General features: G+C 38.7%; 1 protein-coding gene across 12 annotated transcripts in view; it reads left to right on the forward strand.

Annotated features, from left to right (window-relative positions):
• The first annotated feature begins 1,325 nt into the window (after positions 1–1,325).
• Positions 1,326–17,987, forward strand: part of BRSK2 (BR serine/threonine kinase 2) — a 298,090-nt gene continuing 281,428 nt past the window's right edge. For 3 of the 12 annotated variants that reach the window (XM_077784246.1, XM_077784247.1, XM_077784248.1), the window contains exon 1: positions 1,326–1,871. In XM_077784246.1, the coding sequence (XP_077640372.1) occupies positions 1,778–1,871 (94 nt within the window). In that variant the 5' untranslated portion in view covers positions 1,326–1,777. The remainder of the gene's footprint in view (positions 1,872–17,987) is intronic. The other 9 variants (XM_021526710.3, XM_021526709.2, XM_021526711.2 and 6 more) reach the window with 5 other exon arrangements.

Here is a 17,987-nt window from a genome sequence, read left to right on the forward strand (position 1 = left end):
GTGTAGAGGGGGAAACTGAGGAATGGGGATGGTGCTTTGGAGTTTGCTTACAGTTTGCTGCACTGACACAGTCTGGAAAAGGTGAACAATAAAGGGCAAAACAGGTTTTTTTTGGTTTTTTTTTTTTTGCAAAGCAAGTGTTAGGCTTTTGTTACCTGAAGAAATTTTGGAATTGTTTAAGCTCGATTTCCTCCCTCCTCCTCCCATCTTATTAACTCCTCTGCAACCCATTGGATAGTCATGTTGTCTGTGGTACAGGTAGACAGCCAATTTCTATTTTATTTCTGTTTTATTCCAATTTACAAAAGCATTTGTTGTTTCTGGATATAGCTATTAAAAAAAAGGTAAATTTCCCTCTTCAAAAAAACCCAAATAAACAAACCTGAAGTAATCTTCTTTCAATAAGCAACAGATAATGATAAGGCTTGTAAAAGTTTTGCTCTCTCTTTACTCTCTTTACAGGCTTGTCAAGGCTACCTTCCCTGACTTGAGAATTCTTGCTCTGTCTGTGTCTTAGTTGGAATTTGAACAGCAATATCTGGACTAGCTTCAGCTTCAGCTTGATATCCCTGGAGACTGGCTGAAACTGCTCTATGGTCCTGAATCCAGAAAGTACATAGGTTTCTGTTGAACTTGAAGTATCTGCAGAATCCCTTCTTTTGTCCAGCTCCCTAATCTCTGAAGGTTAAACACAGCCATACTTGGTGAAAAACAGTGAAAGTTTTCTTACACTGCTAGTACGGTGCCTGTGGATCAGGCAATCTGTTCCTATTACCATCTAATCCCTGGATTTTCAGTTGCAATTTTAATTAAGAGAGTGTCCATTCAGTTTTTGATATGTTCATCTAAGGACACTAAGAAGTTTTTTGTTCCCATCAAATTCAAAAGCAGGTCTGTCACTGAGTTCAGTGGTTACAGGATTGTGTCTGTTATTTTTCTCTTCTCCCCCACAGCCCCCCTCTTTCCCCAAGGTTTTCTTTAAAGGGTAAAAAAACCTCTAGGATATACAGGTCCACCAGAATAAAACAGAATCAAACAGAAGCAAATAATTTCCCAAGCTCATTTTTAAAAGTAGCTTTTTTTTCCCCTTTCTTATTGCCTAGCACAATCTTGCCTTTTCTTTACTAATCTGGAACTGCAGCTGCATAGTGGAGTAAAATTGAGAGGCTAAGAAAAAAAAAGGAGTGCATGTTTGGGTCTCAAATTAATATACACAATAAATTATATTTAATTGTGCCTTATCAATAGGCTGATGAACTTCGGTGTTTTCTGCTGCCATTGGTCATGATGCTCTGTAGCAGGCAGAGGCAGCAACTGCTGCTGATGGAAAAGAAAAGGTAGTGGAAGGAGGAGGGGAGAAGAAGGTGGGAGGCGAGGGGATTGGCTGCTTTTAATGTCATTCACGGCTGCGGCCCCGGCTCTTCCGCTGCTCCGGCTCTGGCTCTCCCTTGAACAGCTCCTGGAGAGAACAAGGCGTGCGGAGCTCGGATCACCAGCATCATGCTCCTCGGGCTTGGATCGTAGATCCCCCTCTTTGAACACTGAAACACCTCCTTCGTCTTTCAGCGTCCCAAGCAGACCCAGCGAGAAAACAAGCACGTGAGAGAGAGAGGAAAGAAAGAGGAGGAAGACGAAAATCTGCATCCAAGGGGACTAAAGCAAAGAAAAAGAGTGCTTTGCTTGCACAGCTGCAAAGTGGGAATTTAAAAGAGCTGCAGAGAGAGAAATTCCAGCTCATCAGCACATACACGTTGCAGAATTACAGATCCAGGTAGAAATGACATCAACAGGGAAAGAAGGCAGCGGAGCTCAACATGCACAATATGTTGGACCCTATCGTTTGGAGAAAACCCTAGGAAAAGGACAGACAGGTTGGTTTCTTTGCAGCAGCACCGGTGCTAGAGGGAAGGTGCTGTAGCAGCCAGTGAGGTGTTGGGGATGGGGTGTTCGAGGGTTGAGGGTTTTCCCATTTGCTGTTTCAGTGAAGGTAATATTCATAGGGGATTTTGGCCTTTATTTATTTTTTATTTTTCATTTTAATTCCTTCTTTTCTCTCTTTTTTTTTCTTTTCTCCTTAAAAAAGAGAAAAAAGAAAAAGAAAGAAAAAGAAAAAAAGCCCAGGATGCTTTATGTTCATTACTCCTGCTAATGGGTGTTGTTCTGATGACAGCTAGAGTGCAGGCAGAGGAAAAAATAGATGATCTGCTGGTAGTGAATTTTCACATCCGTTTCTTCACTGCCCTACTTAGGAGCATTTTTCTTTTTAATCAAATTATATTGAAATTAAAGGTTCACAGCCTGTAGTACCGAGGAGGTGGTGGTGGTAGTGGGGGAGTCACCAGCAGTATTTCATGACATCATGATTGAAAAGGGTGTAGTCCTTAAGGTGCAGTTGGGGGGGGTTGGTGGAAATATGTACAGTATGTCTCTGGCACTGACTGCTGTGGGTATTTAGCAAATATGGATGGATGGGCTGGTGGTTTTTGTGGGTAGGGTCTGAAATAAAAGAAAAATAGAGGATCGGTAGCAGATTTCATTCTGATTATGCTGTGTTTTTGTAGGAGGGGTTGGGAGGGGGGAAGGGAGGTTATTTAATTATTTTTCTTAAGGCTTGTTTATGAAACTTGCCCCCAGCAGATTTTCCTGAATGGAACAATGGTAAGAAATATTAAAAAGAGGAAAGGGAGTGGAGGGAATTAGCAGAGAGCAGGTGCTTCTGCCCTACATGACATAATTAGATCCCCTAAATGCGTTCAAGATCTGGACTTACTGTTGCTTGCTTGGATAGTATATTCACTTCAAGGGCAGGGGAGTATTAATTGGAAGAAAAACCCTTAAAAAGAAGCCCAAATGTCTTCCTTCATAAAATATTTTATTTTTAGTAACAGGTGCAATAAGCAATGGCATCTGGCAAATTCATTGGGTTGGGATCCCCCCAAAAGTGGATTGAGACTTGGGATTATAATTTAGGGAAGGGGTAAGATCAGCCATAGGGGGGCTTCTTTGGGCATGTGGGTGTTAAGTGTTGTTCATTATGGTGGGACAATAAAACATGATGCATTGTGGTGTATTTTTTTTTATAACCCAGCCGAGCTTTGTCCATCTGTTGTCTAAAGGATTTAATAGGCGTTTCCATCCCCAGCTGCTGCCTCTGCTCTGCCTGCTTCCTTGCTGCCCTGCGTGGCAGCAGCTCTGCAGTCCGCAATTTTCTTAGGGACACAGTCAAAATCCAGATCTTTCTCTGTAAGAAGCAATGCTCTTCTGAGATGATTGATTATAACCTCCCCCCATCCTTCCCCTCCTCTTCACAACCCCATAGCAACCGCTCAGAGACATGGATGAAGATGACATTGTCTTCTAGTGGAAGTGACTTTTATTTATATTTCTTTTTTTTTTTTTTCCAAATCTCTTCAGAATATTAGCTGCTATAGGTAGTTCTCGGTCACTGTTTTGGTTACCACCTTTATCCTTTGCTTAGCTCAGTGGGTCTTCTGCAGCTGTGTTCTTACTATAATCTGTTCTGATGATGGTAATGAAAATATCCTACAAGAAAAATTATGCTATAATGTTAATAGAACTGCCCTATCTCTGCTGATAATGCTTTCCTGAATACTCCAGGTGATCAAAGAGCCAGCTGTAGATGACAAATTCATTTTTGTCTTCATCACCATTTCCTCTTTTTTCTCTCTCACCTTCTCAGTACCCCTCCCTCCCCTTTAAATGCAATTGTGCCTGAGATTCCTGAAAATACAGCTGCATTAATCTTTTGCTCCATGTTCTTATAGCCTGACGTTGTGGTCCTAAAGGGTTATCTGCAGCTTTGGTTATGTTTTTTTCCTCTCTGCTAATCTTCCTATCTTCCTCCTAAGTGATTAGAGACGTGGGGGTGGAGAGAGAAGAAGAGGATGTATTTAGAGGCTTGCTGCTGTTGGCCTCTGCAGTTATTCAACCAACTGGACAAGGGTGAAAGTTTCCTTTTGCAGTTTTACCATATAACTGATCTTTATAGATAAGTCTCTGTTGTTTGCACACATGAATGCACATGAAACGCACAATACATGGTGTCATAGAAGCTGGAGGTGGGGGAAGGAGGAAGAGAGATCTTGAAAGTAGCTGATGTCAGTCGGTATCTTTCTTTTTTATACCCATCCTTGATTAATGGAATAATGCACTGAGGTGAAATCTAACTCAGTATTAAACATACATGGCTAAATATGGAAAGATGCTTTCTGGTTTTCTCGCATTTTCTGTGCTAATCACATTTGGGAGCATGCAGAATGGCATAACCAGTGTGTGGCATGTAGCTCATCCTCATCCTGCTTGTTTTGGTGGGTAAGCAGGCAACCTACAGCATTTTAGGGAGAGGACAAGCAGTGCAGTAAGAGGGCCTGATTCACCATAGTATATTGTGTATCTTGGCATTTGAGTTGCAGTGGCTTACAGGTGAAGGAAGTTGTGATTGTAATAATTCGTTTAGAGCTTGACTTTGAAGCTTGGAAGATTAGGAGATAATGTTTTGGAATTTATTTTTACCAAGGAGATGAGGAAGAGTGGGAAGAAAAATCTGGCAAAACGAATATTATATTAATATTCTATTTATGAATAGAAAGAAGTGGAAGTTTTGTTGCTAAGTCCTGTCCATTTTGCAGTCATCTTCATATCCATCACCTTTATTTGGAATAGAAAATTATTGACTCTATAAAGTTATTTTATATAGGCAGCTCAAGCTTTGCTCCCAGATACATGGGTGTTATGCAAACATATTAATCACTCTTACCTGCTTTCAGAAGAAGGGGTTTCGGGGAGGAGTGAAAGTTCATTCATAGCTCAGAGCAGACTTAGAGAGGATGCCATGGAGGGAGAACTTAATGGTAGGTAAAACTCTTTGGCTTTCTCTCTGTGGAGTTCATGCTGATTGCCACCTTAAAAGCTGAAAAAGAAGAGTTTACCAGCAGCCAGCAACCTACTGGTCCCTGCAGAGAGGTCCGGTTGTGGTATCTGGGACATTAGTGGGACCTGGTGACATCTGGCTGTGGGTGGGAAAAACTGACGGGGGAAAGCCTTCTATACAAATTAGTGGGTAACAACTGAAAGTGTTGATTGATCAGATATGCAAAATTTGTCCTGAGCAGCCTTCTGGGCTGGTGCGTCACGCTTGCCGAGGGTGACCGGTGCCACAGAGAGAGGATTAGGGCCTGTCAGGCAGAGAAGTTAGGAGGGGGCTGAAAAATGGTTGGGCTTAGGTCTTTGCTGCCAGTGGGAATGATAGAGGGGCAAAAATTATTTTTAATAATACAGCATACAAATTTAACATATTGTTTGAGTACTGTAGCAAGATGGTTTGCTTTTATAATAGGTTGAATTTAGAGCACCTCTTCTTGACGTCATCTGCCGAAATAGCTTATGGAATCTCTATGTAAATGATCCTGCAAGAATATGAGAGGCATCAGAATCTTGATTGTTATACTCAAAAAATTATTTTATAGAACAGCCAGTGTAAAAAAATCCCTGCTGTGTATATATGTGGATGTGTGGGGAAATGCTGGTTTATCTCAGTTCCATTGGTACATTCTTTCACAGTTAATTATAGGAGGTTTTCACTGTAATTAACAGTAGTGAGCAAAGGATGTGTGTCCTGTTACAGTAACACACATGCAAACAGTGCACCTTGAGAAGGCCCAGTCACACCCAACCATGAATCAGTGTTATAGCTTTAGGTATAGATTTTCTTCATTTGCTACTAATTTTACATGAAACCAGCTTCCTGTGTATTCCTTGCTCTATTTTTTTTTTTAAATTCCACAGTTATCTCTGTTCTTGTGTTTCTTTTGGCCTCATTAGCACCTGTTTCACCCTTGAAACCCTTTAACAGTAATTCAAACTGACTGTAGTGAATATTTATTAATGAGTGCAAAGATGAGGAACTGAAGTATTTCCTGTGAAGGTCTTTAGCATTTTGGAGTGTTTTCTTGTATTTTCATTTGACAGTCACTGTGTAGGCTTTGGCATCGTTGTTTGCTGTAGCACCAATTCAATGCCTGGTTGAAATTTCTAAAATGCGGACTTGTCTACAAGTAAGGCATTGGTTCTAAATGGGAGTTACTCTATTGGCATTGAGATAAACTTTATGGGAAGTTTAATGTTGCTTATTCATTTTGTTATGTTCCTTTTATTCTGTTTTAAGCTCTGTGCAAAGAGTCGTGCTTGGAACTCACGGCACTTTGACCTTCACAAAAATTGTAGGGGTTCCCTTTTCTGCATTGCATCCCATATAGCTTACAGCTATTTTGGTGTATAACATGTTCATTATATATGAGCCATGAATGAGGTGTTCAGCAGTGTGCTGTTGGGTTATGTAAGAACAGAAATAATTAAACTTGGGTCTTAGAGAATTTAATAGCCTTTTATTTAGTGAGACCTTAACCAGGACATTTCTTTACAGCCTTACCCATCTGTTTCCATGACACTGGCAGAAACTGAAATTTGATAATTTTTTTTATTTGTCTTTGTCAAATTTGGTTGAAAACTTCTGTTCTATTCAAGTCATGGTCTCAGAAGCCTGGTTTCCTTAGGTAAGTAGGCTAAACAAAGTATATCCTCTTCATTCATACTGCTATGATTTTTTTTCTAACACACCGTATTGGATCTAGTGATAATCTGAGGAGTACAGCTTTCTTCCATTTAGCTGTCTAGATGAATAGATCATTGTAAGAGGTGTGAATCATTGCAGTTTTCCTCATGGCCTTTTTAAACACACAAGCAAACAACAAACTGGTATATATCCTAATAATGTTTTCACACATATACTTTTCTTTCCTTATGGCAGTTTCTTTCAAAGCAGTAGGAACCCATGTTCTTCCTCATGATAGCCTGTGAAGACTTAAATGTTGAATTTGTAATCACAGAAATAAATACTGCAAGCAATACTGTAGGTAGTAGGGGTTTTAAGAATGACATTTTCCCAAGAAACATTATGTCATAGTGACTCACATGTAATGGATTATCAAGTAATGGTTACGAGTTTTGAGAGATATGGTCTTCCTTAACTTTTTATACCTTTCGCTTTTGAAAAGTACTGCTTACCTGCTTTACTGACTGAAGTAAACTAGTATTACCCTGCTACTTGTCTGAACTGGAAAGTTCAGCTATCTCTTTTATGGCTCTCACTCTTTGTAGTTGTTTTGTTTATTGTTTTAATTAGCAAATTTCTGTTTGCTAAATACAGTGAAAATTATTTTTAACTTCCATCCTTCTGAAAACTTTGTAGGGGCATGCCATTAGTCTTCTATCTCAATATTAGTAGCACAATTATTATGAATTTGTGGAAACAGAAGCAGGCTCTGAATTATTGTTTTTCTGTGTAAAGCACAGTAAACTTCCTTACCCAAGTGTTGTTAGAATTTGATACTGTCAAATGAGTAGGACTCTGACTATATACTTGCATTTCAGATGCCAGCAGGAACTGTGGAAGCCCTGATTTCACAAATAGGGTTCTTGCACTGTTCAAGCACTTTCCTACTTTTTGTCATTGTTCTAATGTCATTTTGTTCTGCTACAGTGAGAAGCATTAGGGTGATGAGAGAGGTTGAAAAAAGGAAAAAATCTTGTGAACATTTACTTCTTGAGAGGAATTCTTTTGATCTCTAGAAAATCTGTGATTCTTTGGGAAGAACCAAGTGTAGTGTTTTAGGTTCTTAAAATTCCTTTTGTAAACTGAGTGGAGCAGCCAGTGTATGCTCTGGACTCTGCAGCATTGCAATGTTTTTCAGTATACCATAAGTTTACTCCATACGTTACATTTTGGGAAGTCTTTAATATTTTGTGCTTTAGAGAGTTAAACCGTAATTGTGATGGCAATAATAAATGTGATACACATCTAAAAATTAGCAGGTGGTTAATATAGAACAAATGCAGGTGGTGGAAGAATTCCAGCTTTCAGAAAAAGTTGAAAGGAAATGAGAAGTTTGGAAGTAATACCTTCTGAAGTAAAAGACATTGCGTAAGAACAGTGCTATGCACATAGGAGAACAGTCACCATAAGACAAGGTGGAAGCCTGGATGTAGATTTCTGTGAAGGTACAGTAAAGGCAGAGGCATAAATGAATGCTCAAGTAGTGGTCCTCTTCAAATGCTAAGATACTGTAATTTGCCCTTGTAAAGTCAGTCCATATTTGATATTAAGCTGAATTCAGTAGTAGAATCATCAAGACTGGGATAAATAGATGAGGGTGGATTTTTTTGGTTTGTTGTGGATGGTCCTATTAAGAAATATCCCAAAGAAATTTTCTGTTTTCTTTTTCTTTTTTTTTTTTTTTAACAAGCCCAAGATGTTTAGCAATCCTAGTCAATAATGCTCTTCATTCTGCTTATGGAATATGAGGAGATTGTTCCATTTCCAGTTCATGCATAAACATTATGTTTTTCTACAAAACAGCCATAATGATCTGTAGAATAACATGAATAATTTGTTGTAAATAGTGTTCTTAATGAACTTGAACCAGCTTCATCTGCAGTGTCTGTAAATGCAGAGTGATTTCCTTTAAATCCTTATTTGTTTTGGATTTTCTGGCAAACAGCTATTTATATCTCCTTTCCCCAACTGTCTTTACCTCACTTATGGATTGTCTGCACTTATGCAGTATTCAAAGTTTTGAATTGTACTCTTGAATCTGGTCTGTTGTGTATATTGCATAAGAGAATTGCATTCTGCTTGGATCATTATGCAAGTACTTCTAACACAGATGTTTGCAAATTCAAACCAAAAATTCAGTTTTCCTGGACAGTTTGGATACGATTCCTATGAGCATTCATGCTTGATAGATATAAGTTTTCCAGAAAGTCTTTTTAACAGGTGATTTAAAATGACTACTTTTAGAGCATATTAATATTGTTCATCCAGTTTCATTTTACTTATTCTATATTTAATTTTTAATAGGAATATAAAATTTTTATGAATTAATTATATTTACAGACTAGAAACATTACTAATAAAAATATATTAAAGCCATACAAAAAAAATTACCGAGAAGATTTTTTCCATTGCTTCATAGCTTTTGAAAGTTGGGTTTGGGTGGAGTTTAGGTGGAACAGCAGAATTTGTTTTGGTTCCTTTCATGGAAGTGCATTACTGGCTATTGATGTAGCTGCAAGCATTTTGTTCTTGGATGTGTCATTTGTGGCAGAGATGCCTGTGAGGGTGCAGTTGTCCTGTGGACTATATAAACAGGAATGCATTCTTTCTTTTCCAATGACCTTGGGATAAACTTTTTAAAGACTATTAAATGCAAGTGTGTCATATGGACAAAGAAGGTAAAGGATGGTGAGTGTTTAAGCAAATCCAGGTATCTTCTCCTGCCAGTGGTACTACTGCCTTCCCAGAGGGCAGAATAACCTTCAGGCTGGTGCAGGTGGCTGATGCCTTGCTCAGTTAGGGAGGTGTTAGAGTAGGACACTTTCCTTGAATTGTTAGTGCTCTTGGTTTTATTTTGAGGGAATGATTTTATTATTTCCTGAAGGCCACAGAGACATATCAGGCCTAAAGCTGCCCTAAATAATTCTTTCATGGAGTTCTAATGGCCAAGCTTGCTGTTCTAAACTCCATGGCTGTGCTAAGCAGCTTCTGGCTTTTAGACTTTTGTTGTAACTACTCTGGGGAATAGTTTTTAAATGTTTGTTTTTTTCACATAAACATTTTTAATTAGGGTAAGGTAAGGTTAGACTGGAAGGGACTGTTCTTTGTGTCACTCACCACAGATAACAGGCTGCTTTTCAGTTTTTTATCTAATAATCCACTCATTGATAATCAGTGATTTTATAATCAAGGAGTTTGGAAGAAAGTAGATAACTTGCCAGCCACTGACAAAAGGAAATTATTCTTGGTAAAAACTTTGCATTGAGATCTGTGAATCAGCTGACAGTAAATGGGTTAATGCAGGATGCAGGGCGATATTGAGGAGAGAAATCATCATTGGGTGGCTTAGGGTGGGGTGCAAGTTCTATTTTTCTTTCTCATTTTAATGTTACAGCACTATGTGGGAATTATAGGCATGATAATATTTCCAGTGAAGTACTTACCTTTAATTTTTCTAAAAAGGAAAACTGTTTTCAGGCATCCATTTAGTGAGTGCTCTTCTGGTTCTATGCTTCTACTTAGAAAAAAAACATTCTGTCTTTATATACTGAGACGCTTGCAATTTTGATTTGCTGTCTTTTGCACTATATGCTTAATGTGGGAGAAAACAAATCAGTGTAGCATTTTTTAGTAGTCTACATATACCTGTGTATTAACACACTCTGTTTTTGCAGTGTCATTGCTCTGTGTGTTCAGCTTTAAATGCCATAAACTGACTCCCCTTGTATTTTACCTATTAAAAGCCCTATTGACTGCAACAGAAGTAATGGAGGAACTGGTTTCTGGAAGAAGCAAACTGAGCTGGACAAAAGATATTTTAATTTTTTACTGTTTGTCTAAAGCCTACTCTTAGAACTATTAAGTGTCAGTCTCTTAAAGTGGAACAGGAGCTGCAAATGAGAATTTGCCAGGTCTTCATACTGACCCAGCAGAGAACGATGATGAAATTGCTTGGCTCTTTATCTTTCATTCTTTCCTTAATAACTTTATGTGTAGCTAGCAGTGCAGACACTGCTAGGTTTCTACATAGATACTCCTATTGGAAAAGTGATTGTTTTGTTGTTTTGGTCCAGGATGAGGCACACCAAAGTTCATAGTGTTGGCTTGTCTGCCTTACAGGAATGTAATTTATGAAGAGGAGGGACCTTCAAGAATATATTGACAGCTAAACATGAGCTGGAGATGTACAATTTCATTTTTTAAAATTCTGTTAAAATAAATGTCCTGCTCTGATGAAGTCTGGGCTCATCTAGTGTAAGATTTTGATAAGACTAATGTTTTGTTGCATTTGCATTAAAGCACAAGTTTCAGAGAGAAAATAAGACTTCATATCCCAAATCTTTGTGGTGTTAAATGTACTGTGTGCCATTATGAAAATTTTTCTGATGTCTTTTGCTGGTTGTTTGCCAGCAGAGGATTGGGTTACTTATCATGCCAGCCATTTGCCCTGGGTGAGTTTCATTTAGTGATTGTGTGAATGCCTTTTAATAAGTGTGACCTGTCCCTAAGATTAAGGAATGAATTTGACTGTTTAAGATTTTACCATACTGGAAACTCTTAATCTCTCCCAGTATTCTATTACAAAGCTCTCATCATATTTTCAGACTGAATGATGGATAGCTTGGCTTTCATGTTGAGAAAACCTGCTGGCAGCAGGTACAGATTTGGTCCACAGTTATCTTTTTGAAGTCCTCATAATCCGTTTTTTTGGTTTGCATTTTTGTGGGTTTTTTTGGTTGGTTGGTTTTTCTTTTGGTTGCTTTTGGGGTTTGGTTTGTTTGTTTATTTTAAAGTTTGGCATGACCTTGCCTCTGCAAAAAGAAAACTGATCCGAGAATTGTTATCCTAATCTAGAGGCTTCTAGACAGATATTTGGTTCTTTCCACAGCTGCAGTCTCTTAGAGAAAAATAATTAAGATGCTAAGAAGGTATCTTCAGAAAATTTCTGGGGATGTTACAGTTCCAAGGCTAGACCCTTAATTGTTTAGGCCTTATTTAAATAGGTTCATGTTTACTGCTTGAAGTGCTGGTAGAAATACTCAAGGATATGGCCCTTACCTAAATAAGCATATGTTATTGTCAGATTTTTTTTTTTTTCTTAACTGTATGGTCATGGTAGACTGAAAAACAAGGTTCTTTTATGGTTGTCTCCTACTTATACAATATGCTTTGTCTTTGGGAAGTTAATACTGATGCACTGTATGTCCTTGGACAATTATTTTCTCTTAGGTGTATTTTTTTCTTCCACATTTAATGTGTCTTGCCCAGCTTGTGAACTGAGGGGAAGGATAATTTGTGTTACATTATCTGCATGTAATCCCTTTCATGCTAAGGCACTAATCCTAGTCAGGCCTTTGTGTGTGAATAGGAAGCTCCATTTAAATTTAGGAAGAAGCTCCTCCACTGTGAGAGTGGGTAGCACCTGGCACTGGTTGTCTAGAGATTTTGGGAAGTCTCCTTCCTTGCACTGTTCAAATCCAGACTAGACAAGCCTTGAGCAGCCACTCTGGTTGGCTGTGCTTTGTCCAAGGGTGTTGATCCAGGTGATCTCCAGAGATAACTTCCAGCCTCAACTCTTCTCCTGTGCAGCTAAACCATAACTTCCTCAGTGACCTGTAAAACTAAGGAACTCTGTATTCTCTATTTTTGTACCCTGTATTTCCCTGCTGCTCCTGCTCTTTCTCTGTCCCTTGTCTCTTGGACTAGGTGAGGACAATGTTTGACTCATTTGGACGTGTCTCTGCTGCTTGTCCATCTTTTTTCTTTCTCTTGAAATACATTAAGGATAAATCACAAGTGAGCTTTCTGTAGGGGGAGTGATGGTTTGAATCTCTTAGTTTTTTTTTCACAGACATTCAGCACTCTCCATTGAATTTGTAGAATGTCAGAGACTTCCCTTGCTCTTTCAGACTTGGTTAGAGATTGATAATGGGTTCTGATGTTATGGGGGAATTGCAGATGGACAGCCTGAACATTTAAATTTTATTTCCTTTAAAAAATCAGGTTAACAGAAAGCTGTCCTAAACAGCACAGCTTCTGTAATCTTCACTTGGTTTTGAGGGCCATGAGATGCTGCTGTGACAGATCGAGATTGCTGCAATACAGCTGTTCTTCGGATATTGCCCTCACCTTGACTAAGATTCTTATACCAAAGTTAGAAGGAGAAGGTGGTGCTAAAAGCACATTATGATTCCCTGGTGCTGGGGGAATCCCCAAACAGCTTGGCAGGCTGGATTGCTGCCTACCCGCTGCTGCTGGAGCAGTGCAAAGCAAGGGCCACGGAGACTTGAACTTGGTCATTTCTGTTTGCAAGCTGAGCTCAGTGCTTGGGGAGTGTGGGAAGAAGGGAGCTCTCACTGCATTTCCTCCATGTATCCATTTTGGTACAGTGGCAGTATTTGAAGTAGTCCTTTCCTGCAGAAAGCTGAGAGGAAGACTGAGAGCCGTTTGTGTGTTTGCAATGCCTGTCTGTACAGAATCGCCACCAAAGACAAAGCCAAGTATTATATTAGAACTTGGCAATGGCGCAGGCACTATCGCCTCATTAAACGCAAGCATTTGTTTTTTTTGTAAAGACACAGCTATGAGTGGCACAGCTTTTAGGATTCCTTACACTTTGTGAGCACCAGCCTTCAAGTTTGTCATTAGCCTTTGAAGCTAATTAAATCTACCCTTTTCCCCCCAAATTTCCCACTCTTGTAAATCAGTAAAGCTTGATTAAAATCAGTAATCATTGTCAATAGAGAACAAGCTGTCCTAGAGTTTCTGGGTTTTGTCCCATGCTGCTTTTCTTCTGGGTCTGTGGTTTATTTCATTGCTCATATTTATGAAATTACATCTCTTTTACTATTGGTTGTTTCCTGATTGTGATTAAGACATTACTTAGGCAAATTCCCCACTCAGTTACATCTGTGCAGTCTCAGTGACTTCAAGGCCTTCCTCACGTTTATCTGAGAGGGGAGTTTGACTCATGAGCAAGCTTCTCATTGATGGCAGCAGAGGCAGACCTCTGGCAGTGTTCTAGTTAAGAGCAGCCTAGGAATACATCTCTGCAGTGAATATTCAAGCAAATTAGAGCACTAAGTGGAATGATACTGTAAGCAAATTCAATTCAAACAGAAAATATAGGCCCAGCATTTTACAAATTACTATATTTCATCCTTAAAGCAGAAGTCTGTCTGCTCAGCTAGCACACAAATTAAGGCAAGCAAATGTTTTAATACTTCTAGTAGTAATTCTGTAGTATTCCATACATACCTGTACTGAAATTACCCAGCCAGTCTGCATTAAGTTTCAGGATGGAGAAAATGTCCTTACATTTATCATTGCTTCATCTTTGCTAGGAAAAGGAACAACCAGACTAGCAGCATGACTGGGACAGTTGCATATTTATTACCAGGTGCCTTGTCCTACTCAGACGAAATGCTGCAAAAATAGTCAGTGTTTCTGGGTCTGTGTCCTTAATGCTGCCATCACCATTTCTCTTATCACCACTGAATTAGATGAGTTATGGCTGCAAAGCCTCTCTAGCTCCACCAATTCTCATTTATCCTCAGAGCTTTTGTGCCTGTGGCTCCATGGAACTCGGTGGGCTGTGGACTGCTTCACAAGAATTCATAGCAACTTTGATTAGAATAGCCAAATTACCATCATATTTACTGTTCAAGTGTCTGCTCTACTGCAAATTTCAGAGGAGTTCATCAGAGGGGGAAAACTCATGTGCTCTAGGTCTTTTTCTTCTTGTTGAAATGGTGGGGATTGAACACATGGCAAGGCCCAGCATCCAAATCAAAGGCTTTGTGTAACTTGCAGTCACAGGTGGAATTCTAGCCCTGGTGGGATATGCTGTTCTCTTCTGGCACAAAGAGCAATGAACAGAGGGCACTGAAGGTTGGAGAAGAGAACCAGAGCACCTAAGAATGTTGCCCCAAGTAGAAGTCTTGTCTCCCCCATTATTTACCTTATTATTTACTTGTAGTAGTTGTGCCTTTTTTTGGTCTCTTGATAAACTCTGCATCAGCTACAGATCAATATGATGTGTCAGATGTGGATAAGCTGAGAGTTTTTATACATAATGTATTGTACACTTTATGTATGGGAGACTTCATTTCAGGGTTGGATTGGGGTTTTTTTGTGTGTGTGTGTACACAAAATGCCAACCTTCTGCTTGATCCTGGGGAGTTCTATTTCTCTGGTGCAAAATTATTCCATACTCTCAAGGCTCCTTGGATTAAAGGTACTGAACTTCTCAAAGGAGGGTCACTATTTGTACTCTTGTGATCTCTAAAATGCTACAGAGTCTTAGCTGGGACATTTCTTGTCTTCAAAAGTAGTAGAGATGTGTACAATACAGGGTCTGTTTGTGTCATTGTGCAGTTGTAAGGCAGATTATTCAGAAACAATAGCTATGTAGTCTTCACTAGGCCTTAACAGGCTTAGTCACTGACTTGGGGTGGAGCCTTGGACTACTAAAAAATTATATTTTATATTTTTTTTATTATGCCCTGGTGTAAAACTAAGGTAATCCTTGACTTCCCTTTTGGGACTGAGAGGGTTAGCCAGCTAGCATAGATAACTGTATCACAAATAAAACACATCATGAAAAGGCCTGGAATAACCCTACTGTTTAGGTCTAGTGATTTTTAATTTTTTTTTTAAACCTCTTGAGGATGGACTGGCCCATACAGTCTGGTCTGCCAGGTGATGATATCTGTTTATGCTGTATTTGTCTTCCATAGCTTGTCCTTTTGATTATTGAAATACTGATACATAAATGCTGAAATTTCTGGGGCTGCCTTTAAAAAGTTGTTATAACAATCTAATAAAATGGAGAAATTGCTTTGATATTCCCATTTTGACAATATGTGGCTATGCTGACTTTTGTTGCTTCTTTCCTTAGGGGCATTTGTCCCTGATCTCTCAAACAAAATGTCACTGAGTAAAACTATGTATGATGCTGTGTGTTCTAGTTACAAAAGATTTGTAAGTTGGTCACTTTTATTTATGCCTCCGTGGAGCTGGTGGAATTCTACTGCAGTGTTAAAATGCAGCAGTTTCATTTTCCTGCAGGCAGCAGCCCTCTGGTGGTGTGCGCTTTTTTTAAATTTTTTTTTCCTCTTTTTTTTTTTTTTTTTTTTTCCTTTTAAGTAATTTTTGGAGATTCAGATAGACTAATAGAGAAGTCTTTTAAAGTGCCTCAAATTAAGCTGCCACATAGTCCCATATCGCCTCTCTTTTCCTTTCTAGTTCTCACCTCATCACCCCCCCTACCTAAATTTGCAAGTGGGATGTAAAAGACAAAGAAAGGTTACAAGATTAACCCAGTGGATAATACCAACAGCCATATTTGGCAAACTGGTATTTACAAAATACTGTAAGTTTCGGCTCCCAGGACTCCTGCCTGGAAAGGGTATAGGTCGGTGTGAAGTGGGTGGCTCAGCTCCCGGGTTGTGCTGAAGACTAGACTGTCAGGAATGCAGGCATTTCTGAGGAGGCTGCTGATGAACTTGAAAATTGAAATATCAAAGAATTTTTTTTAAGGGATGACCTTAGGAGTCTGTTACATGGGTGTTAGTCATATTGTAAGCTACTGTCTGGAAAAAATATTTTGGCTAGCAGGGAAGGAGACTCCTCTCATCAGTGCCCTAGGAGTGAAATTTACCCTTTTGCTAATATGAGATTTAGCTATAACTTGAGTCCTTAAGATCTAGTTTGAAGTACTAAGTTATGTTCTGGGAGGTGAAAATGGGAGTTCAGAAAACAGATAAAATATTGCTCCATGATGTTTTTGAGATAATAAGCCAGAGTTTTGTGCAAATGGATTTTGAAATTATTAAAGCTGTGCCAGGAATGTATTTGGCTTGTTTTCTTTCCAGGGCTACAGTAAATGTCAAAATCATGCTGTATTTGTGACTGTGCTACTGCGTAAATACTCTGTAGGAAGACATGCAGTTCTGTTAACAATTGAATGCTGAAGGGTTTAGGGCAAATAATTCCACTTCAGATTAGTTATTTTAAAATTTTCTGATTTTTTTACTGTGATGTTTGAAACCTAAGGTGTATCTGCAAAGTTATTGCTTGGGTTTCTGTGTTGTTTTGGGGTATTTCTTTGGTTCATTCTAAAGAAGAATGGGATCAGTAAATAAAAAGCATTAATATACAGAATAACTTATTTTTTTTTGTGATGGACAGTGGTTGTGGCTGATGAACCCTTGGCATATATGGTTGAACTTCATACTGCAGACAGCAGATAATAAAAATTTGAGGCCTTACTTGATAATACTTTAGGTCGCTTGTGGTATAATTGCTGAAAAGTATCAAGAGATGTTTAGTGCCAGCTAGGATATATGATGCAAAAGTGTTGTTTCACCCATGATGTTTTTGGGTGTGTAAAGTCTTGGCTCTTTTTGCTGGGTTTGCCTCAGTCAGGAAGCAAAGGTCCAGCCTAGTGCACAGTCTGGGGATAGAGTCTGACCCTTGCAAAGAACTCTCAGTGCACATAGCTTTTATATTAGAGGGGCAGAGACAATTTAATGACTAATGCTTGCACTTAACATGGGAGAAAGGCATCACTTGTTCTTGCCTAACCCCCAATCTCCAGAACATGATATTATTTTTGCTTATTTAGGTTCCTGTTTGGGATTTAAAACACAATACTGTAACACTTGCTGCAGTAGGTTATTGGTAATTTTTTGGAGGCAGAATAAAAATTGGTTATTTCCTAATCGGGCACGTTTAAAAATAAAAAAAAAAAAAAGAAAAGAAAAAATAAAAAGGCCTTGAACCCTTCATTTTTTTCCTTCAGCATGCTTGTCAATTTTGCAGTGAGAGGACTAAAGTGAACAGCTTTCTGCCATCCAGTGGAGAGAGATACAAGTTTTTTAACTAAATCCATCAAATAACAATGCAAAAGCTTCAGTAAGGAAATGAACTTTTAAAAAACCCTGAATTTTCCCTGTTTCGCCACAAGTTTATGGTAGTTCAAAACTTTAAAATAAAAACAAATAAAAAATTGAATTACTAGGCTGTAGGTGAAGTGAAAGAGAGTAACATTTCAATTCAAAAAGCAAAGTTGTCCTTCTCCACTGATGACTGAAGAGGCTACCTAGAAAAAGCTAAAACTTAAGGTATCACCACCCCTATTGATTATTCTAAATACTTCTTTTCTAATGAAAATCTTAAAATATGTTTGCTTCCAGTCTAAAAATGAATTCAAGTGGTTTATGGCCATTGCTGCATGTAAGGTGATAAACTTGATAAGACTTTTGTGTTGATTCTAACACAGGTATACATGGATCCTAGGAGAAATAAAATCACCAAGACTAACTCCGTAACCTTAACACAAAAGCAGGTGTGA

The sequence above is a fragment of the Lonchura striata genome, chromosome 6 (genome assembly GCF_046129695.1).
Source record: "Lonchura striata isolate bLonStr1 chromosome 6, bLonStr1.mat, whole genome shotgun sequence".
Classification (NCBI taxonomy): domain Eukaryota; kingdom Metazoa; phylum Chordata; class Aves; order Passeriformes; family Estrildidae; genus Lonchura; species Lonchura striata.